Genomic DNA, 16867 nt, shown 5'->3' on the forward strand with positions numbered 1-16867 from the left:
TACCCCCAATACCGTGTGCTTTAAGTTTGCACACTAATCTCCTGTGTGGGACCTTGTCAAAAGCCTTTTGAAAATCCAAGTATACCACATCCACTGGTTCTCCCCTATCCACTCTACTAGTTACATCCTCAAAAAATCCTATGAGATTCGTCAGACATGATTTTCCTTTCACAAATCCATACTGACTTTGTCCGATGATTTCACTGCTTTCCAAATGTGCTGTTATCACATTTTTGATAACTGACTCTAGCAGTTTCCCCACCACCGATGTTAGGCTAACCGGTCTATAATTCCCTGGTTTCCCTCTCCCTCCTTTTTTAAAAAGTGGGATTACATTAGCCACCCTCCAATCCTCAGGAACTAGTCCAGAATCTAAAGAGTTTTGAAAAATTATCACTAATGCATCCACTATTTCTTGGGCTACTTCCTTAAGCACTCTGGGATGCAGACCATCTGGCCCTGGGGATTTATCTGCCTTTAATCCTTTCAATTTACCTAACACCACTTCCCTACTAATATGTATTTCCCTCAGTTCCTCCATCTCACTGGACCCTCTGTCCCCTACTATTTCCGGAAGATTATTTATGTCCTCCTTAGTGAAGACAGAACCAAAGTAATTATTCAATTGGTCTGCCATGTCCTTGCTCCCAATAATCAATTCACCTGTTTCTGTCTGTAGGGGACCTACATTTGTCTTAACCAATCTTTTTCTTTTCACATATCTATAAAAGCTTTTACAGTCAGTTTTTATGTTCCCTGCCAGTTTTCTCTCATAATCTTTTTTCCCCTTCCTAATTAAGCCCTTTGTCCTCCTCTGCTGAACTCTGAATTTCTCCCAGTCCTCAGGTGAGCCACTTTTTCTGGCTAATTTTTATGCTTCTTCTTTGGAATTGATACTATCCCTAATTTCCCTTGTCAGCCACGGGTGCACTACCTTCCTTGATTTATTCTTTTGCCAAACTGGGATGAACAATTGTTTTAGTTCATCCATGCAATCTTTAAATGCTTGCCATTGCATATCCACCGTCAATCCTTTAAGTGTCATTTGCCAGTCTATCTTAGCTAATTCACGTCTCATACCTACTTTAAGTTCAGAACCTTTGTTTCTGAATTAACTATGTCACTCTCCATCTTAATGAAGAATTCCACCATATTATGTTCACTCTTACCCAAGGGGCCTCTCATGACAAGATTGCTAATTAACCCTTCCTCATTGCTCAATACCCAGTCCAGAATAGCCTGCTCTCTAGTTGGTTCCTCGACATGTTGGTTCAAAAAACCATCCCGCATACATTCCAAGAAATCCTCTTCCTCAGCACCCTTACCAATTTGGTTCACCCAATCTACATGTAGATTGAAGTCACCCGTTATAACTGCTGTTCCTTTATTGCACACATTTCTAATTTCCTGTTTAATACCATCCCCAACCTCACTACTACTGTTAGGTGGTCTGTACACAACTCCCACCAGCGTTTTCTGCCCCTTAGTGTTATGCAGCTCTACCCATATCGATTCCACATCCTCCCAGCTTATGTCCTTCCTTTCTATTGCGTTAATCTCCTCTCTAACCAGCAACGCCACCCCACCTCCTTTTCTTTCATGTCTATCCCTCCTGAATATTGAATATCCCTGATTGTCGAGCTCCCATCCTTGGTCACCCTGGAGCCATGTCTCTGTGATCCCAACTATATCATAATCATTAACAACAATCTGCACTTTCAATTCATCCACCTTGTTACGAATGCTCCTTGCATTGACACACAAAGCCTTCAGGCACGCTTTTACAACTCTCTTAGCCCTTATACAATTATGTTGAAAAGTGGCCCTTTTTGATGCTTGCCCTGGATTTGTCGGCCTGCCACTTTTACTTTTCACCTTACTACTTTTTGCTTCTACCCTCATTTTACACCCCTCTGTCTCTCTGCACTGGTTCCCATCCCCCTATTGTGAACTAACCTCCTCTCGCCTAGCCTCTTTAATTTGATTCCCACCCCCCAACCATTCTAGTTTAAAGTCACCTCAGTAGCCCTTGCTAATCTCCCTGCCAGGATATTGGTCCCCCTAGGATTCAAGTGTAACCCATCCTTTTTGTACAGGTCACGCCTGCACCAAAAGAGGTCCCAATGATCCAAAAACTTGAATCCCTGCCCCCTGCTCCAATCCTTCAGCCACGCATTTATCCTCCACCTCATCGCATTCCTACTCTCACTGTCGCGTGGCACAGGCAGTAATCCCAAGATTACTACCTTTGCGGTCCTTTTTCTCAACTCCCTTCCTAACTCCCTGTATTCTCTTTTCAGGACCTCTTCCCTTTTCCTACCTATGTCATTGGTACCTATATGTACCACGACCTCTGGCTCCTCACCCTCCCACTTCAGGATATCTTGGACACGATCAGAAATATCCCGGACCCTGGCACCAGGGAGGCAAACTACCATCCGGGTCTCTGGACTGCGTCCACAGAATGGCCTATCTGACCCCCTAACTATCGAGTCCCCTATTACAACTGCCGTCCTCTTCCTTTCCCTACCTTTCTGAGCTACAGGGCCGGAGCCTGTGCCGGAGGCATGGCCACTGTCGCTTCCCCCAGGTAAGCTGTCCCCCCCAACAGTACTCAAACAGGAGTACTTATTGTCAAGGGGCACAGCCACTGGGGTACTCTCTAGTACCTGACCCTTCCCCTTCCCCCTCCTAACCGTGATCCACTTGTCTGCCTCCCGTGGCCCCAGTGTGACCACCTGCCTGTAACTCCTGTCTATCAACTCCTCACTCTCCCTGACCAGACGAAGGTCATCGAGCTGCAGCTCCAGTTCCCTAACTCGGTCCCTTAGGAGCTGCATCTCGGCGCACCTGGCGCAGATGTGGACGTCCGGGAGGCTGGGAGACTCCAGGGCCTCCCACATCCAGCACCGAGAACAACAAACTGCCCTCACACTCATACTGCCTCTCTCCTCAAATAACAACAAAAAAAAATGAATGCAAACCTTCCTCGCCTCGCCCGTTTCCGCCTAAGCCCGGTGAGCCGAAGCCCTTAAGCCTTCACTCTGCTCCCGGCTCACTCCGCAGCTCGCAAACTATGCTGCCCGCTGTATGAGGCTCTGTTCCTTTTAATTCTTCATTGACTGTGTGCCTTCAGGTTCCTGTACCTCCTTCCTGATGGTAACAATGAGAACAGAGCATGACCTGGGTGATGGGGTCCTTAGTGATGACGCCGCCTTTTTGAGGCATCACTCCTTGACGATGTCCTGGATACTACGGAGGCTAGTGCCCATGATGGAGCTGATTAAGTTTCCATCTCTCTGCAGCTTGTTTCGATCCTGTACAGTAGCCCTTCCCCACCCACCCCCACCTTCCCATACCAAACGGTGATCCAGCCAGTTACAATGCTCTCCAAAGTACACCTGTGGAAATTTGCGAGTGTCCTTGGCGACATACCAAATGTGTAGTGGAGGGGTGCTTCCCTCCATTACCGATGGGACATTTAAATCTGTGAGTATTTTGTTTTGGTGACAAAGCACAGTGATCGTATGTATTGTTGGAAGTATCCTGGCTGTTGCATCCTGGTCTGGTGCAGCAATCTGAAAATGCAGGACCATGATTTGCAGAGTAGTGGACTCTGCCCAAAACATCACCGGCACATCCCTGCCAACCATCAGTAGTATCTACCAGAGGCATTGCCTCATAGAGACAAAATCCATCATCAATAATCCCCACCCTGCAGACCAAGCCATCTTCTCACAGCTGCCATTTAGCAGGAGGTACAGGAGCATGAAGTTCCATACTGCCAAGTTCAACAGGAGCCACTTCCCTTCAACCTTTCAGTTCTTAAACCAAAGGGCAAAAACCCTAATCACTACAGTTTAGCAACACTATGGCCGCATTGTACTAAATTAGACTCTTCTATTGTCCTAACCGTGCTCTTTCTGGTAAACATTTATGTTTCCCACCCCTCTCCACAGACCCTCAGCCACTCAGCTTTCTTCATCCTCCCCGAGCAGTGCCACTTTAAGCTTTGAGTCAACAGCTCATACCTACACTGACACGGTCACTGTCCGACTGCGTTTTCGTACGCCCTGCTGCTGCCTCTTGCCAAGGGCCACTTTCTCATTGAACTACTTCATGTCAGAGTCACTTAGTGTCGCTCAGTCCCATGGACAATACTCCTCTTCCATCAAATCCTGCAACACAAGAGCAGTAAAGCTGCCCCATCAACTCAAGGGCATTTTTGTTCACTTCCAGTCTTGTTTAATATTTTTACAGATATTTATTAAAAAATTATCGGTACCCAAAATGTACTGGATTGGCTTGTCGGACTCTGCCAAGGAAAGACATTGGCAGTGGGAAGATGGCACAGAATATGATTCAACACCACAGTAAGTCTCACTGCAACCATTGATTGCACTTTTTTATGGTACACAGACTTCTCACCTGCCCATTACTTCCACCTGGGTCGTCCCCTCCTCTTCCTCCTATGGTCTACATATATATCTACAAATGCATGCTCTGCTGAAGTGATAAATCTAACAAGGTATTGATCAGTTGCTGAGACAATGAATGTTACAGTAGATTGCCAGAAGATGGTCACTATCCTGAAGGTCCTTGTGATGATTTCCCCCATGTGATGGATTACTCCAGAGAGATAAACACTGCGCACTTTCTTGAGTGAGAGCTGGGAATTCCCTTGCCCCATGATCTCCACTCTCTGTAGTGGAGGGAAAGTGTTTGAAGTTCAATTGGGTGATCTATTCCACCATGCAAGGTGCCTTGAGACCTGCTCAGTTTGGATCCTCAAGAACCCTTGGCCACCAGTCTGGTGTTGTCTCCCCTTACAGCATGTCCTCAATTTATATTTTCATGCACTTCTTTTAAATTCAATCTTTTCCAACTTGCCTCCCACTTTCAACAAGGAGAGTTGGTCAGCCATGAAACTCTGACTTCTCTGTACTTCTTCATACATTGGGATGTCCAGCACCTGCAGAATCTCTCATGTTTACGGTACACAGAAGTTCCTCACCAAAATAAGCTAGTCAGCCCAACAGCCCATCTCCCTCTCCCTATCTAAAAAAAAACCTTTTCTATTCCTTTCTTCCTCATATTTATCCATCTTCCCTTGTGTTCATCCATGATATCGGTCTCCATTGATACCTGCAATATCTAATTTCACATTCTTGCCTCTTTCCATAGAAACCAAAGATTCAGAGTCAGCAGTTCATATCCCAACCTGGCAGCTGGGTACTGTTAGTAAAATGTTAAATGGGTATATTATTGTCACATGTACTGAGGTGTGGGCACGTGGCCAAGTGGTTAAGGCATTAGACTAGCGATCTGAAGGTCGTGAGTTCGAGCCCCAGCCGAGGCAACGTGTTGTGTCGAGCGAGGCACTTAATCGCACATTGCTCCGCGACGACACTGGTGCCAAGCTGTCTGGATCCTAATGCCCTTCCCTCGGACAACATTGGTGTCGTGGAGAGGGGAGACTTGCAGCATGGGCAACTTCTGGTCTTCCATACAACCTTGCCCAGGCCTGCGCCCTGGAGAGTGAAAACTTTCCAGGCGTAGATCCACGCTCTCGCAAGACTAACGGATGCCTTTACTTTACTGAGGTACAGTGAAAAACTTGTCTTGTGTACTGTTCACATCGATCTATTCTTTACAATGGTTCACTAGGAGACCACAAGGTAAAACAGTGCAGAATAAAATGTGGCAATACAAAGAAAATGCAGCATAGGCAGGTAGTCTGCTGCGAAGTCACAAGTGAGGTAGATTGTGAGGTGAAAAATCCATCTACGTTTCATTAGGACTTTGAGGAGATTTGGTGTCATCACTCACAAATTTCTGCAGCTCTACTGTGGAAGCATTTTAACTGGCTGCGTCACCATCTGGCATGGGGGCTGGGGGATCCTACTCCACAGGATCAAAATAAGCTGCTGAGAGTTGTAGAATTAGCCAGCTCCATCACGGGCTCTGGCCTCCCCAGCATCCAGGGCATCTTCACGAAGCAAGCTCAGAAAGACAATGTCCATCATTAAGGACCCCCACCATCACCCAGGACATGCCCTCTTCTCATTGCTACCATCAGGAAGGAGGTACAGAAGCCTGAAGGCACACAGTCAATAATTCAGGAACAGCTCTTCCCCTCTGCCAGCCAATTTCTGAATGGATGGTGAAACCTGAAATTATATGCCGGTGATATTAAATCTGATTCCTTTCGTACTAGGGAAACATTCAATAGTTTTATGATAGTGGGGCAGAAACTCTCTTTGAGTGAGCCCAGTGATACCTGCTTTCAGGCATTGGTTTATTCTGATCAATGGGCAGGAGAGAGGAGCAGAGAGAGTGTCCAGTGTGGCTGGTGTCTTTGATTACGTTGGCAGTTTTCCCAAGGCACCCATCAATGAGCTGTGTCACAACCCTGTGCAGTTTCTTGGTCTTGAGTGGAGCAGTTGTCATACTAAACCATGACACACCTGAGTAAGATGCTTTCTATGGTGCATCAATAAAACTTGATGGTAGTGAAACTCCAGCAATCTGTTATGCAAGCTTTGGAAAATCCTGATGGTGCAGCACTGGTCACCAAGTGATATTCACCACATTCTCCATCTATTCATAGTGCCCCAGTTCTCACATGTCCTTTACAATCACCTAGTTCTCTTTCCCACACTCTCTTTACACTTAACAGGTCCCCTGAAATGCTACATAAAAAAGAATGGAATAAAAATGTGCTGAGTACCCATAAGAACAACACTCAATAGTCTGTAAAATCTGCTGGTTCAGCACCAGTGCATTCCAAATTAACAGAATTTTACTGCAGATAAGTGAATGAACTCAGCCTTGTAAAATATTCTTACAGCAAGCATGAAACTATGAGGTTCTCATAAAGTTCAAATTCAAATTTAATTATCATTCAACCACATGAATACCATTGAATTCAGAGAAACCAAATAGCATTACTCCAGGGCCAAGACGCAAAACACAATAGCAACAGTCACAAACAGCGCAAAGCATATATAAGATAGCAGTACAATTCAATCACACAGAAAGCAATATAGTCCAAGTCCCTAAGTCTATAAATGTTGTAGAAGTCTGCAGTCAAACGCAATACAGCTTGTCTTCTGCTGAGCAAACAGTGGAATGCAGCACAACGCCTCTCTCCTGGACAGTTACAAACAGGCAACACTACAACCAAGGCCACACAGAACCTCCACTGTCCACACAGCACAAGGCGCATATAGCACATATAAGGTAGCGGTACTGGACAGTCACATGATAAAAAGAATATGGTCTAGGTCCCTGAATCCATGAGTATTGTAGCAGTCTGCGGTTGAATAGAGTGAAAGCTGAGGGCAGGGCTGGCACTGATTCCGAAAGCTCTGTCCTGGACAGCTGCAAACAGGTGACACTGCGGCTTGAGGCCTAGTCCTTGCTATGACGGAGATCACACAGCTCCCCCGCCGTTCGCCTATAAAGTAACTGGACTTGCAGCATCCCACATTACCAATGTCCAACAGAGTTTTGCGATCACCAGAAAACCAACAAAGACAATCGCTCGCTGTTAGACTGCCTACGCCCACTGACTCCAACGCCTCTCCAGCTCCTTCGGCTTCTATGGCAACAAGCAACTTGCTGATGGAGTAGACATGCAATACTTTAAATCCTTAATGTCCAGCAGGGTCTTGTGGTCATAAAAAATACATTAAAAAAAAAAGACAATACCACCTATGGTTGGCCTGGCCCCGTAGAAGTCACCATCTTACTGAAAGAAAATCACATCTTCAGGAAAGAGATATGCCATCCAAACCAATTCTGAAATGTGACTGCCCTGAACTATCCTCTGATATGATTCAACTATCCTCTGAAGCTGGCCCAACAAAACATTCGGTTTAGGGACATTAATGGGGCAGTGCAGTGGTGCAGTGGTTAGCACAACACTTTACAGTACAGGCCCCCTGGGTTCAGTTCCTACCACTGCCTGAAGGGAATTTTGTATGTTCTTCCCACAACTGCGTGGGTTTCCTCCGGGAGCTCTGCTTTCCTCCCACATTCCAAAGATGTACCAGATGGTAGGCTTATTGGCCATTGTAAATGATTAAATCGGGGATTGCTGGGCAGCGCAGCTTGAAGGCCCAGAAGGGCCTACTCCGGGCTGTATCGCAATAAAAGATAAAATAAAATGAAATGATGAATAGGTAATACATGCTGACTTCGCATCAATACTGCTTGCCAGTGATGAAAATAACCAATGAACAATATTGAATATTGGAATTACTTTGATTTGTTAGCAAACATATTACTTTTGTATCAGGTGACTTCTGTTTCCTCTACAAGCACATGAATATTCTCTTCATCTGCTCGTTGAGCTTCCTCATAACCATAACTTGCTGACATGTCCCCTCTCAAGGAGCATGGCCCTCTTGTGATTGGGGACGTTCCTCCCCCTCCAATGTATGACTTCCGCTGCCAGCTCGTATTACACTCGCACCACCCTCTGAGTGAAGAAGTTTCCCCTGAGGTACCCTTAAATATTTCACCTTTCACTCCTCAGCTACGGCCTCAGGTTCCAGTCTCACCCAACTGAGTGGAAAAAAAACTTTACTTGCATTAACCTTTTCTGCGCCCGTCATCATTTTGTATACCTTGATCAAATCTCCTCTGGTCCTGGGAATAAGATTCAAGATTCAAAGATTCAAAAAACTTTATTGTCATTCTAACCATACATCAGCTCTGCAGGGCAGAACGAGACAGCGTTCCTCAGGAGCAGTGCGATCATAACATAACATAAATAAAGTCCAAACTTCTTCAAACTTCATCTGTAACTCAGGTCCCCAAGTCCAGGCCACATCCCTGTGATGGTAATGCTCCTGATGGCTGGGAAGTGTGCAGATGGACTTCTGTTCAGAATATCTTTTTTTTTGTTCTTCCCCAATAAAGGGTCAGATGTAGAGTAATTGATTTGTACAGCATAAGACCTGTCCACTCTAATCCCATTTACCCACATTAAGTGCGTAGGTAGCCTTTTAGGCCTTGCCAATTCAAGTTCCTGTCTGGATGCTTCAGAGGCAACACCGGGGACCATCCAGGCTCTGCGGCAGGGTGGTCCAGGGTTCAGGTCCTGTTGGTGGCGGCCCGGTTGGGTTCAGAGTCTGTTGGTGGCAGCCCAGTAGGGGTCTTGGGCTGGACCCTTCGTGCTTTCACTTCATCTGCCCATAAAAACCTCCAGACAGTGACAAGAACAAGAAGAGTCACGCCAGTTCAGAACCACCCGGATTAACAATGGTTGGGGAACTGGGACCATCTGGCGAGAAATTGGCTACCGGAACAAGCCATAAATGGACAAGACGGAGTTAATATATATAAAAAATAAATTAGTAGAGCAAAAAGAGAGTTATGGTAGTGTTCATGCGTTGGTTCGCCTTCCGTTCAGAAATCTGATGGTGGGGGGGACGAAACTGTTGAGCGTGTGTCATTTGGCTCCTGTACCTCTTCTCTGATTGTAGTAATCAGACGAGGGCATGGCCTGGGTGATGTGAGTCCTTAATGATGAATGCCACCTTTTTTCAAGCACCGATCTCCTCAATGTTGGAGAGGCTGGTGCCTGTGACAGAACTGGCTATGTTCACAACCCTCTGCACCCTCCTCCGATTCTGTGCAGTGGCCCCTCCACGCCAGACAGTGACGCCACCAGTTAGAATGATCGCCACAGTACGTCTATGGAAATGTGCTCGTTTTTGGTGACATACCAAATCTCCTCAAACTCTTAATAAAATATAGCCACTAGAGTGCCTTCTTTGTACCTGCATCAATTTGTTGGGCCCAGGATCGATCTTTGGAGATGTTGACTCCCAGGAATTTGAAACTGCTCACTCTTTCCACTGCTCCACTTATAGTTATTGTGCAAAGAGAAAAATATTCAGATGTTCAGAATGAGACTTTAACCCATAATAAGACTTTAGACCATAATATATATCAACAGTATTGGGCCATTCAGCCTTATCATCGTGGCTGATTTATTATTCCTCTCAACCCAGCAGTAGTACAGCGCAAAGGGATAAAACCTAAAATTACCATAAAGTACATAAATCAAATAAAATTACGATAAAATTGCAATAAATTACAAAATTAAATAAACAGTTGAAAAGTGAAGGAACAGTGAGTTAGTGTTCATAGTTTCTTGGGCCAGCCAGAGACCTGATGGTGGAGGGGTAGGCGCTTCTCCTGGATCACTGAGTGTGTGGCTTCAGTCTCCTGTATTTTCTTCCTGATGTGAAGAAGCCTTGTCCCAAGGTAAAGGTCCTTCATGATGGGTGTCACTTCTTGAGGCCCCGCCTCTTAAACATGTCCTCAATGGTGGGTAGGGTTGTGCCCCTGTCTGAGAATAATTCCTTTCATTAACTCATTTGTCTTATTCCTCTCTGCAACCTCAACCAACTCTCCCAGTCTGACAAAGGTTCTTCAACCTGCAATGTTAACTGTGTTTCTCTTTCTGCAATACTACCTGATCAACTTGTATATATTTCCAGTACTTGCACTCCTTTGAGTTTACTTTACTGTATACTTGTTTTGCATACGATCACCATGGTGACCTTTACAAATAAATTTCTTCCAAGCCAATTTTCTGTATCAGGCCAACTAGTAACTCTGTGACTTTTTTTTTGTTTCAAGTTTCTGGGCTAGTGGCGAGCCCAATGATGCCTTCAACAACGAGGACTGTGCCCACCTTGATGATAAAGGACAGTGGAATGACATTAATTGCTCCACAAAACTCAATTGGATCTGTGAGAAAAACTCAGTATGAATTTCACAAAACCGGCCTTAAAAGTACAAACAAGCTCACATTGCGTGTTGGTTCTGTGGCAGAAGTCCTGTGCGTTGAGCTTTCGTGTATTACACTTCAATCAAGCTAACCAAATTTAACTCACATCAATCCAACTTACTAAATTCAACTCAGTTCAGTTTCTCTTGACACATTCAATCCTAGTTGCAGCCACCCTAACTTTACCCATCCCTGTTCATCGAGTCACATAGCAGATAATTGGGTCCTTTGGCCTATTGCATTTACCCCAACTCAACCATATCTCAATTCAACTCAACTGTATCCCAATTCAACTCAACCGTATCCCGATTCAACTCAACTGTATCTCGATTCAACTCAACCGTATCCCAATTCAACTCAACTGTATCCCAACTCAATGCCATCCCAATCAACTCATCATGACCCATTCTGTCTCTACTCAACTTTTCCCAGTTCAATCCATTCCAACTTAGAATTCTTATCTCAATCCATCAGCTTCAACCCCATCCCATCCCACTCAAGCGAACCTAAATTACCAATTCAACCCAAATGAACTCACCATAGCCCAAATTAATATCTTCCCTAAACACGGCACCATCCTATAGTTGGTCAGGCAAATAGTGCATGAGACCCAGTCCTCGTAATGTTCATCAGTCAGATGGTCTCTCATACTGGGGAGCTACATGAACTTTTTCTGTCTTCTTCCTCCTCCTTTTCCAGTCCCAATGATGGTCCTCAGCCCAAAACATTGATTTCCATAGATGCTGCCTGGCCTGCTGAGTTCTTCCAGCATTTTATTTGTGTTGCAAGCATTTTGAGATGTCATTTACTTAAGAACTTAAGAAAATAAGTGTGTGAGTCAGCCACTCAGCTCCTCAAGCCTTCCTCACCACTCAATGCGATTGGCTCCAGGCTTCATTCCCCTGCTTGTGCCAGTTCCCGACAGCCGAGATACCCCAATCTTCCCCTTCTCGTGCCTCTGTTGACCCATTCTCCATAACACCCCACCCTCTGCACAACTTATTGCACAATCTCTAATTTTGTAACCATGCCCCCAATTTAATGTTCTTCCACTAGAGGAAGCATCTCAACCTCTACCCTTAGTATCTTGGGTGTTTCAGTAATATTACCCCCATTGTGTAGCAAATTCAAATCTAGTTTCTTTGTCCTCTGCTGAAAGGATTTTTTCTTGAGCTGTTATTGATTTAACATGATGTTCTTAAATATTTTCCTATGGGTTTTCATTCCAGACTGCAGTCACTTGCACACATTCTCTTTCATGTCCAGTTTTCCTCAGCTGATTGGTAGTCACATTTCAGTGGTTTCAACTCTCCCTGGGCTGGGCAGATGGTTCTGGTTCTGGTTCTAGATCTACGCCCCATTCCACATAGAAAATGTCTAATGCTCCGCCGCTGCATTGAGGCAGATCTATGGGAAATGCCATCACTTTGAGTCGGTTGTCACTTTTAGGTCAATGTAAACGGCATTATGAATGTCCAAATTGTTGAGCACGTTTGTTCCATCTGCAACATCTGTGTGATTTCCCACTGGCAAAACCATTTTCACTTCATTCCCATTTCCCATTCTGACCTGGTAGTGCATGGCCTTCTCTGCTGTCACAATGAGGCCATTCTCAGGTTGGAGGAGGAACACCTCATATCCTGTCTGGTTAGTCTCCAACCTGATGGCATGAACATAGATTTTTCTAACTTCTGTTAATTTCTCCCCCCTTCCTCCTCACATTTTCCATTCCACATTCTGGCTCGCCTCTTATCACCTCGCTTCTCCTCACCTGCCTATTGCCTCCCCCTTCCCTTTCTCCTGTAGTCCACTCTTCTCTCCTTTCAGATTCTATCTTCTTCAGCCCTTTGCCTTTTCCACCTATCTGGCCTCTTCTCCCTTCCTTTCCAGTCTTGATGAAAGGATTTGGTCCAAAACATCAACTCATAAATCTTCTCCATAGATGCTGCCTGACCCGCTGAGTTCGTCCTGCATTTTATGCATGTTTTAGTGAATGTCTTCACCTGATGCCCGATATGATATTTAACCCTCTCCTAACATTCCCGCCAACTCATATCGGCTTAATTTCACATGGTCTTTTGTGGAAGTGCACTTGGTACAAACTGTCAGTGATACTTCCATTGCTGTAACAATAAATATGTTCAAATAAAAGTACCTTGTCAATGGTTAAATGTTTTTAGATGTTTTGAAGGTTGCTATGGAAATACACGTCCTTCTTTCTTTAATATATTATTTCTTTCTCCTTCTCCACCAATTTGTTTTGGTTGCAGACAGTTCTCCTGAGTACAGTAAGGTGTATGGTGCCTTTGTAGTTAGCACAACGCTATTACAGCTTGAAGCATCAGAGTTCAGTGATCATCCTGAAGCCTTCTGTAAGGAGCTTGCACATTCTCACCGTGACCACATGGATTTCCTCCAGCCTCTGCGTTCTCCAGTTTCCTCCCACAGTCCAAAGTCACACCAGTTATTATGTTAATTAGTTATTCTGAATTGCCCTGTGACTAGGCTGGGGTTAAATTGGTGAATTTTTAAGCAGCGCAACTCCATGGGCTGGAAAGGCCTTACTGTCTGCCCACTTTCTCTCTGAGTCTACACTATATTCTGCATTGTGTTATTGCCTTCCCTGAACTGATGTGATGAAATGAACTGTGTGGATGAAGTACAAATCAAAGTTTCTCCCTGTACCTCGGTACAGGAGACAGTAATAAGCCAATTCACCAACTTATCTAAACTGCACATTCCCAAGCCAGACTTCCTTCTTCCTGCACTCCAGTACAACCAACGTGCACTTTACTGCTTAATGAACCTCACAGAGGCATTTAACCCATTAGGTTCAGGACCAGTTAATACCCTACAACCACCAGCCTTCTGAACTAGCACGGATAACTACAGTCACCACTACTCTCAATTAATTCTACAACCTACAAACTCGTTCCCAATGACTCAGATTCTCGGTATATTTATTTGTGCAGTTTGTCTTTTGCACATTGGTTGTTTGTCTGTCTTTAACTTCTTACTTAGAGATACAGCACAGTATCAGATTCTTTTGGCCTTACAAATCCACACTGCCCAATTACACCCATGTGGCCAATTAACCAACCAACCCACACGCCTTTGGAATATGGGAGGAAACCGGAATACTTGAAGGAAACTCACACAGTCGTGGGAAGAATGCACAAACCCTTTAGAGGCAGTGGCGGGAATTGAACCCATATTGCTGGTTGCTGTAACAGCAGTACGCAACCTTGCTGCTGGTCCTCTATAGCTTTTTTGTAAAATTCTATTGTATGTCTTTTTTTTTCTGTAAGTGCCTGAAAGAAAATTAATCTCAAGGTAGAATATCAAAGCTTATACGCACTTTGATAATAAATCTACTTTGAACTTTGAACTTCAAAACAGCTCAGTTCAACTCCTTGGTACACCTACACGTTCCAAGCACACTAAAGGAGTTCTGATTCTTTATTCACTTCACAAAGTGAACAATCTCAAAATCTCCCGTACCTGGCTCCAATCCACCTTCTACATTTCAAAACGTCCTGCACCTATGTTTAAACGCAAACAACAGGAATTCTGCAGATGCTGGAAATTCAAGCAACACACATCAAAGTTGCTGGTGAACGCAGCAGGCCAGGCAGCATCTGTAGGAAGAGGTGCAGTCGACGTTTCAGGCCGAGACCCGACTGCACCTCTTCCTACAGATGCTGCTTGGCCTGCTGCGTTCACCAGCAACTTTGATGTGTGTTGCTTCTATATTTAAACTATGCATCCTCCGCACAGATTAATTTATAGCTGCCATTTTTAGAAATCTCCCACTGTCACATTCTCTCCCTGCTGCATTGAAATATTGCATGTTGAGAACAATCTTTTATCGGAGATGTCCTTTAATAGAAGAGTCCTTTAATAGTACTTTTTCCCTCCCCCCCCCCTGCATTCCGCAGGGATCGCTCCCTACATTTCCCTCCCCCCTCTCTCTGCATTCCGCAGGGATCGCTCCCTATGTTTCCCTCCCCCCCCTGCATTCCGCAGGGATCGCTCCCTATGTTTCCCTCCCCCCACCTCTGCATTCCGCAGGGATCGCTCCCTACGTTTCCCTCCCCCCCCCTCTGCATTCCACAGGGATCGCTCCCTACGTTTCCCTCCCCCCCCGCATTCCGCAGGGATTGCTCCCTACGCAACTCCCTTGTCCATTCGTCCCCCCCCATCCCTCCCCACTGATCTCCCTCCTGGCACTTATCCGGGTAAGCGGAACAAGTGCTACACATGCCCTTACACTTCCTCCCTTACCACCATTCAGGGCCCCAAACAGTCCTTCCAGGTGAGGCAACACTTCACCTGTGAGTCGACTGGGGTGATATACTGCGTCCGGTGCTCCCGATGTGGCCTTTTATATATTGGCGAGACCCGACGCAGACTGGGAGACCGCTTTGCTGAACATCTATGCTCTGTCCGCCAGAGAAAGCAGGATCTCCCAGTGGCCACACATTTTAATTCCACATCCCATTCCCATTCTGACATGTCTATCCATGGCCTCCTCTACTGTAAAGATGAAGCCACACTCAGGTTGGAGGAACAACACCTTATATTCCGTCTGGGTAGCCTCCAACCTGATGGCATGAACATCGACTTCTCTAACTTCCGCTAAGGCCCCACCTCCCCCTCGTACCCCATCTGTTACTTATTTTTATACACACATTCTTTCTCTCACTCTCCTTTTTCTCCCTCTGTCCCTCTGAATATACCTCTTACCCATCCTCTGGGTACCCCCCGCCCCTTGTCTTTCTTCCTGGACCTCCTGTCTCATGATCCTCTTGTATCCCCTTTTGCCTATCACCTGTCCAGCTCTTGGCTCTATCCCTCCCCCTCCTGTCTTCTCCTATCATTTTGGATCTCCCCCTCCCCCTCCAACTTTCAAATCCCTTACTCACTCTTCCTTCAGTTAGTCCTGACAAAGGGTCTCGGCCTGAAACGTCGACTGCACCTCTTCCTACAGATGCTGCCTGGCCTGCTGCGTTCACCAGCAACTTTGATGTGTGTTCCTTTAATAGTAACTGTCCTCCAGTTACTCACCACCACAGTCCGAAGTGTCATGTACTGTTCAGCTAGGTCTTCTACATATACAGGTCTCTGCTTTAAGTCATGTCATGTCAAAACACTCCATAAGACACATACACTGCAAGCTTCCAAACAAATTAACACACCAACAAAGCATTCTGGGATCACACAGATTCCATTTTGCCACATTATGTTTTACAGAAGTATAGATTCATAAAGACTTCAGGGTTATAGATATATTTCCACATTAGCCAATTTTGATGCTAAGTCTATTAGGAACTGTAGTCACTAAAATGTGAGCGAATGACCACAAGATGAATGTAACATACCATAATTGTACATCTGGAAGTACAGAAGACAAAGACTTAGCTTACTCATACATGAATAAAACTTTGGAATGTAATATGGTCTGAAATGTTGACAGCTTCCATTTTTTATATGAAAATAAACTTTAGTTATAATAAAAATTACATACAAAAATAAACCAGTCTCTTTCATTTTTATATGCATAGTCAGTGCTTTCAGTTCTGTTCATTTGCAGTTCTGTTCAAAATCAATAGAACTGTTGCCTCTGACGTGGTCCACCACTACAATAATTGAGGAGCCTCCTCATTCAACATGACCCCTCCCTCTTCATTAGTGGAAGAACCCTATACTGTGGTCCTTCCCCCACCAAGTCCTTGCAGAGGCTGGGCCAAGCATCAGTGCGTATTCCCGCAGTCTGAATGTGCCCATTGCATTCCTCCATAGACATCTTGATGTGCTGTCAGACCTACAAGTCTTAGGAAGACCAATGAGTGTCTTGCACTGAGTTGATGATCTGTCAGCAGTACCTAATGCCTGCCTCCTTTTGTACTCCTGGGAACAGTTCACAGATCAGGGAGTCTCCTGAGAGTCCATTACTGTAACACTGCTACCTAGCAAGATGCTTTGGGATTCTTCACAGGGGAATAATCAAACTGAAACTAACATGAGCTACACATATTAGGACATATTCTGGTCTCT

At 45.1% G+C, this 16867-nt stretch overlaps 1 protein-coding gene across 2 annotated transcripts in view; it reads left to right on the plus strand.

Annotated features, from left to right (window-relative positions):
• The window catches only part of LOC140191116 (CD209 antigen-like protein D), a 33159-nt gene extending 20225 nt beyond the window's left edge, over nt 1-12934 (plus strand). For both annotated transcript variants that reach the window (XM_072248219.1, XM_072248220.1), the window contains exons 7-8: nt 4261-4373; nt 10660-12934. In XM_072248219.1, the coding sequence (XP_072104320.1) occupies nt 4261-4373; nt 10660-10792 (246 nt within the window). In that variant the 3' untranslated portion in view covers nt 10793-12934. The remainder of the gene's footprint in view (nt 1-4260; nt 4374-10659) is intronic.
• Nucleotides 12935-16867: the final 3933 nt, after the last annotated feature.

This window comes from Mobula birostris, chromosome 32, assembly GCF_030028105.1.
Source record: "Mobula birostris isolate sMobBir1 chromosome 32, sMobBir1.hap1, whole genome shotgun sequence".
NCBI classification, from domain to species: domain Eukaryota; kingdom Metazoa; phylum Chordata; class Chondrichthyes; order Myliobatiformes; family Myliobatidae; genus Mobula; species Mobula birostris.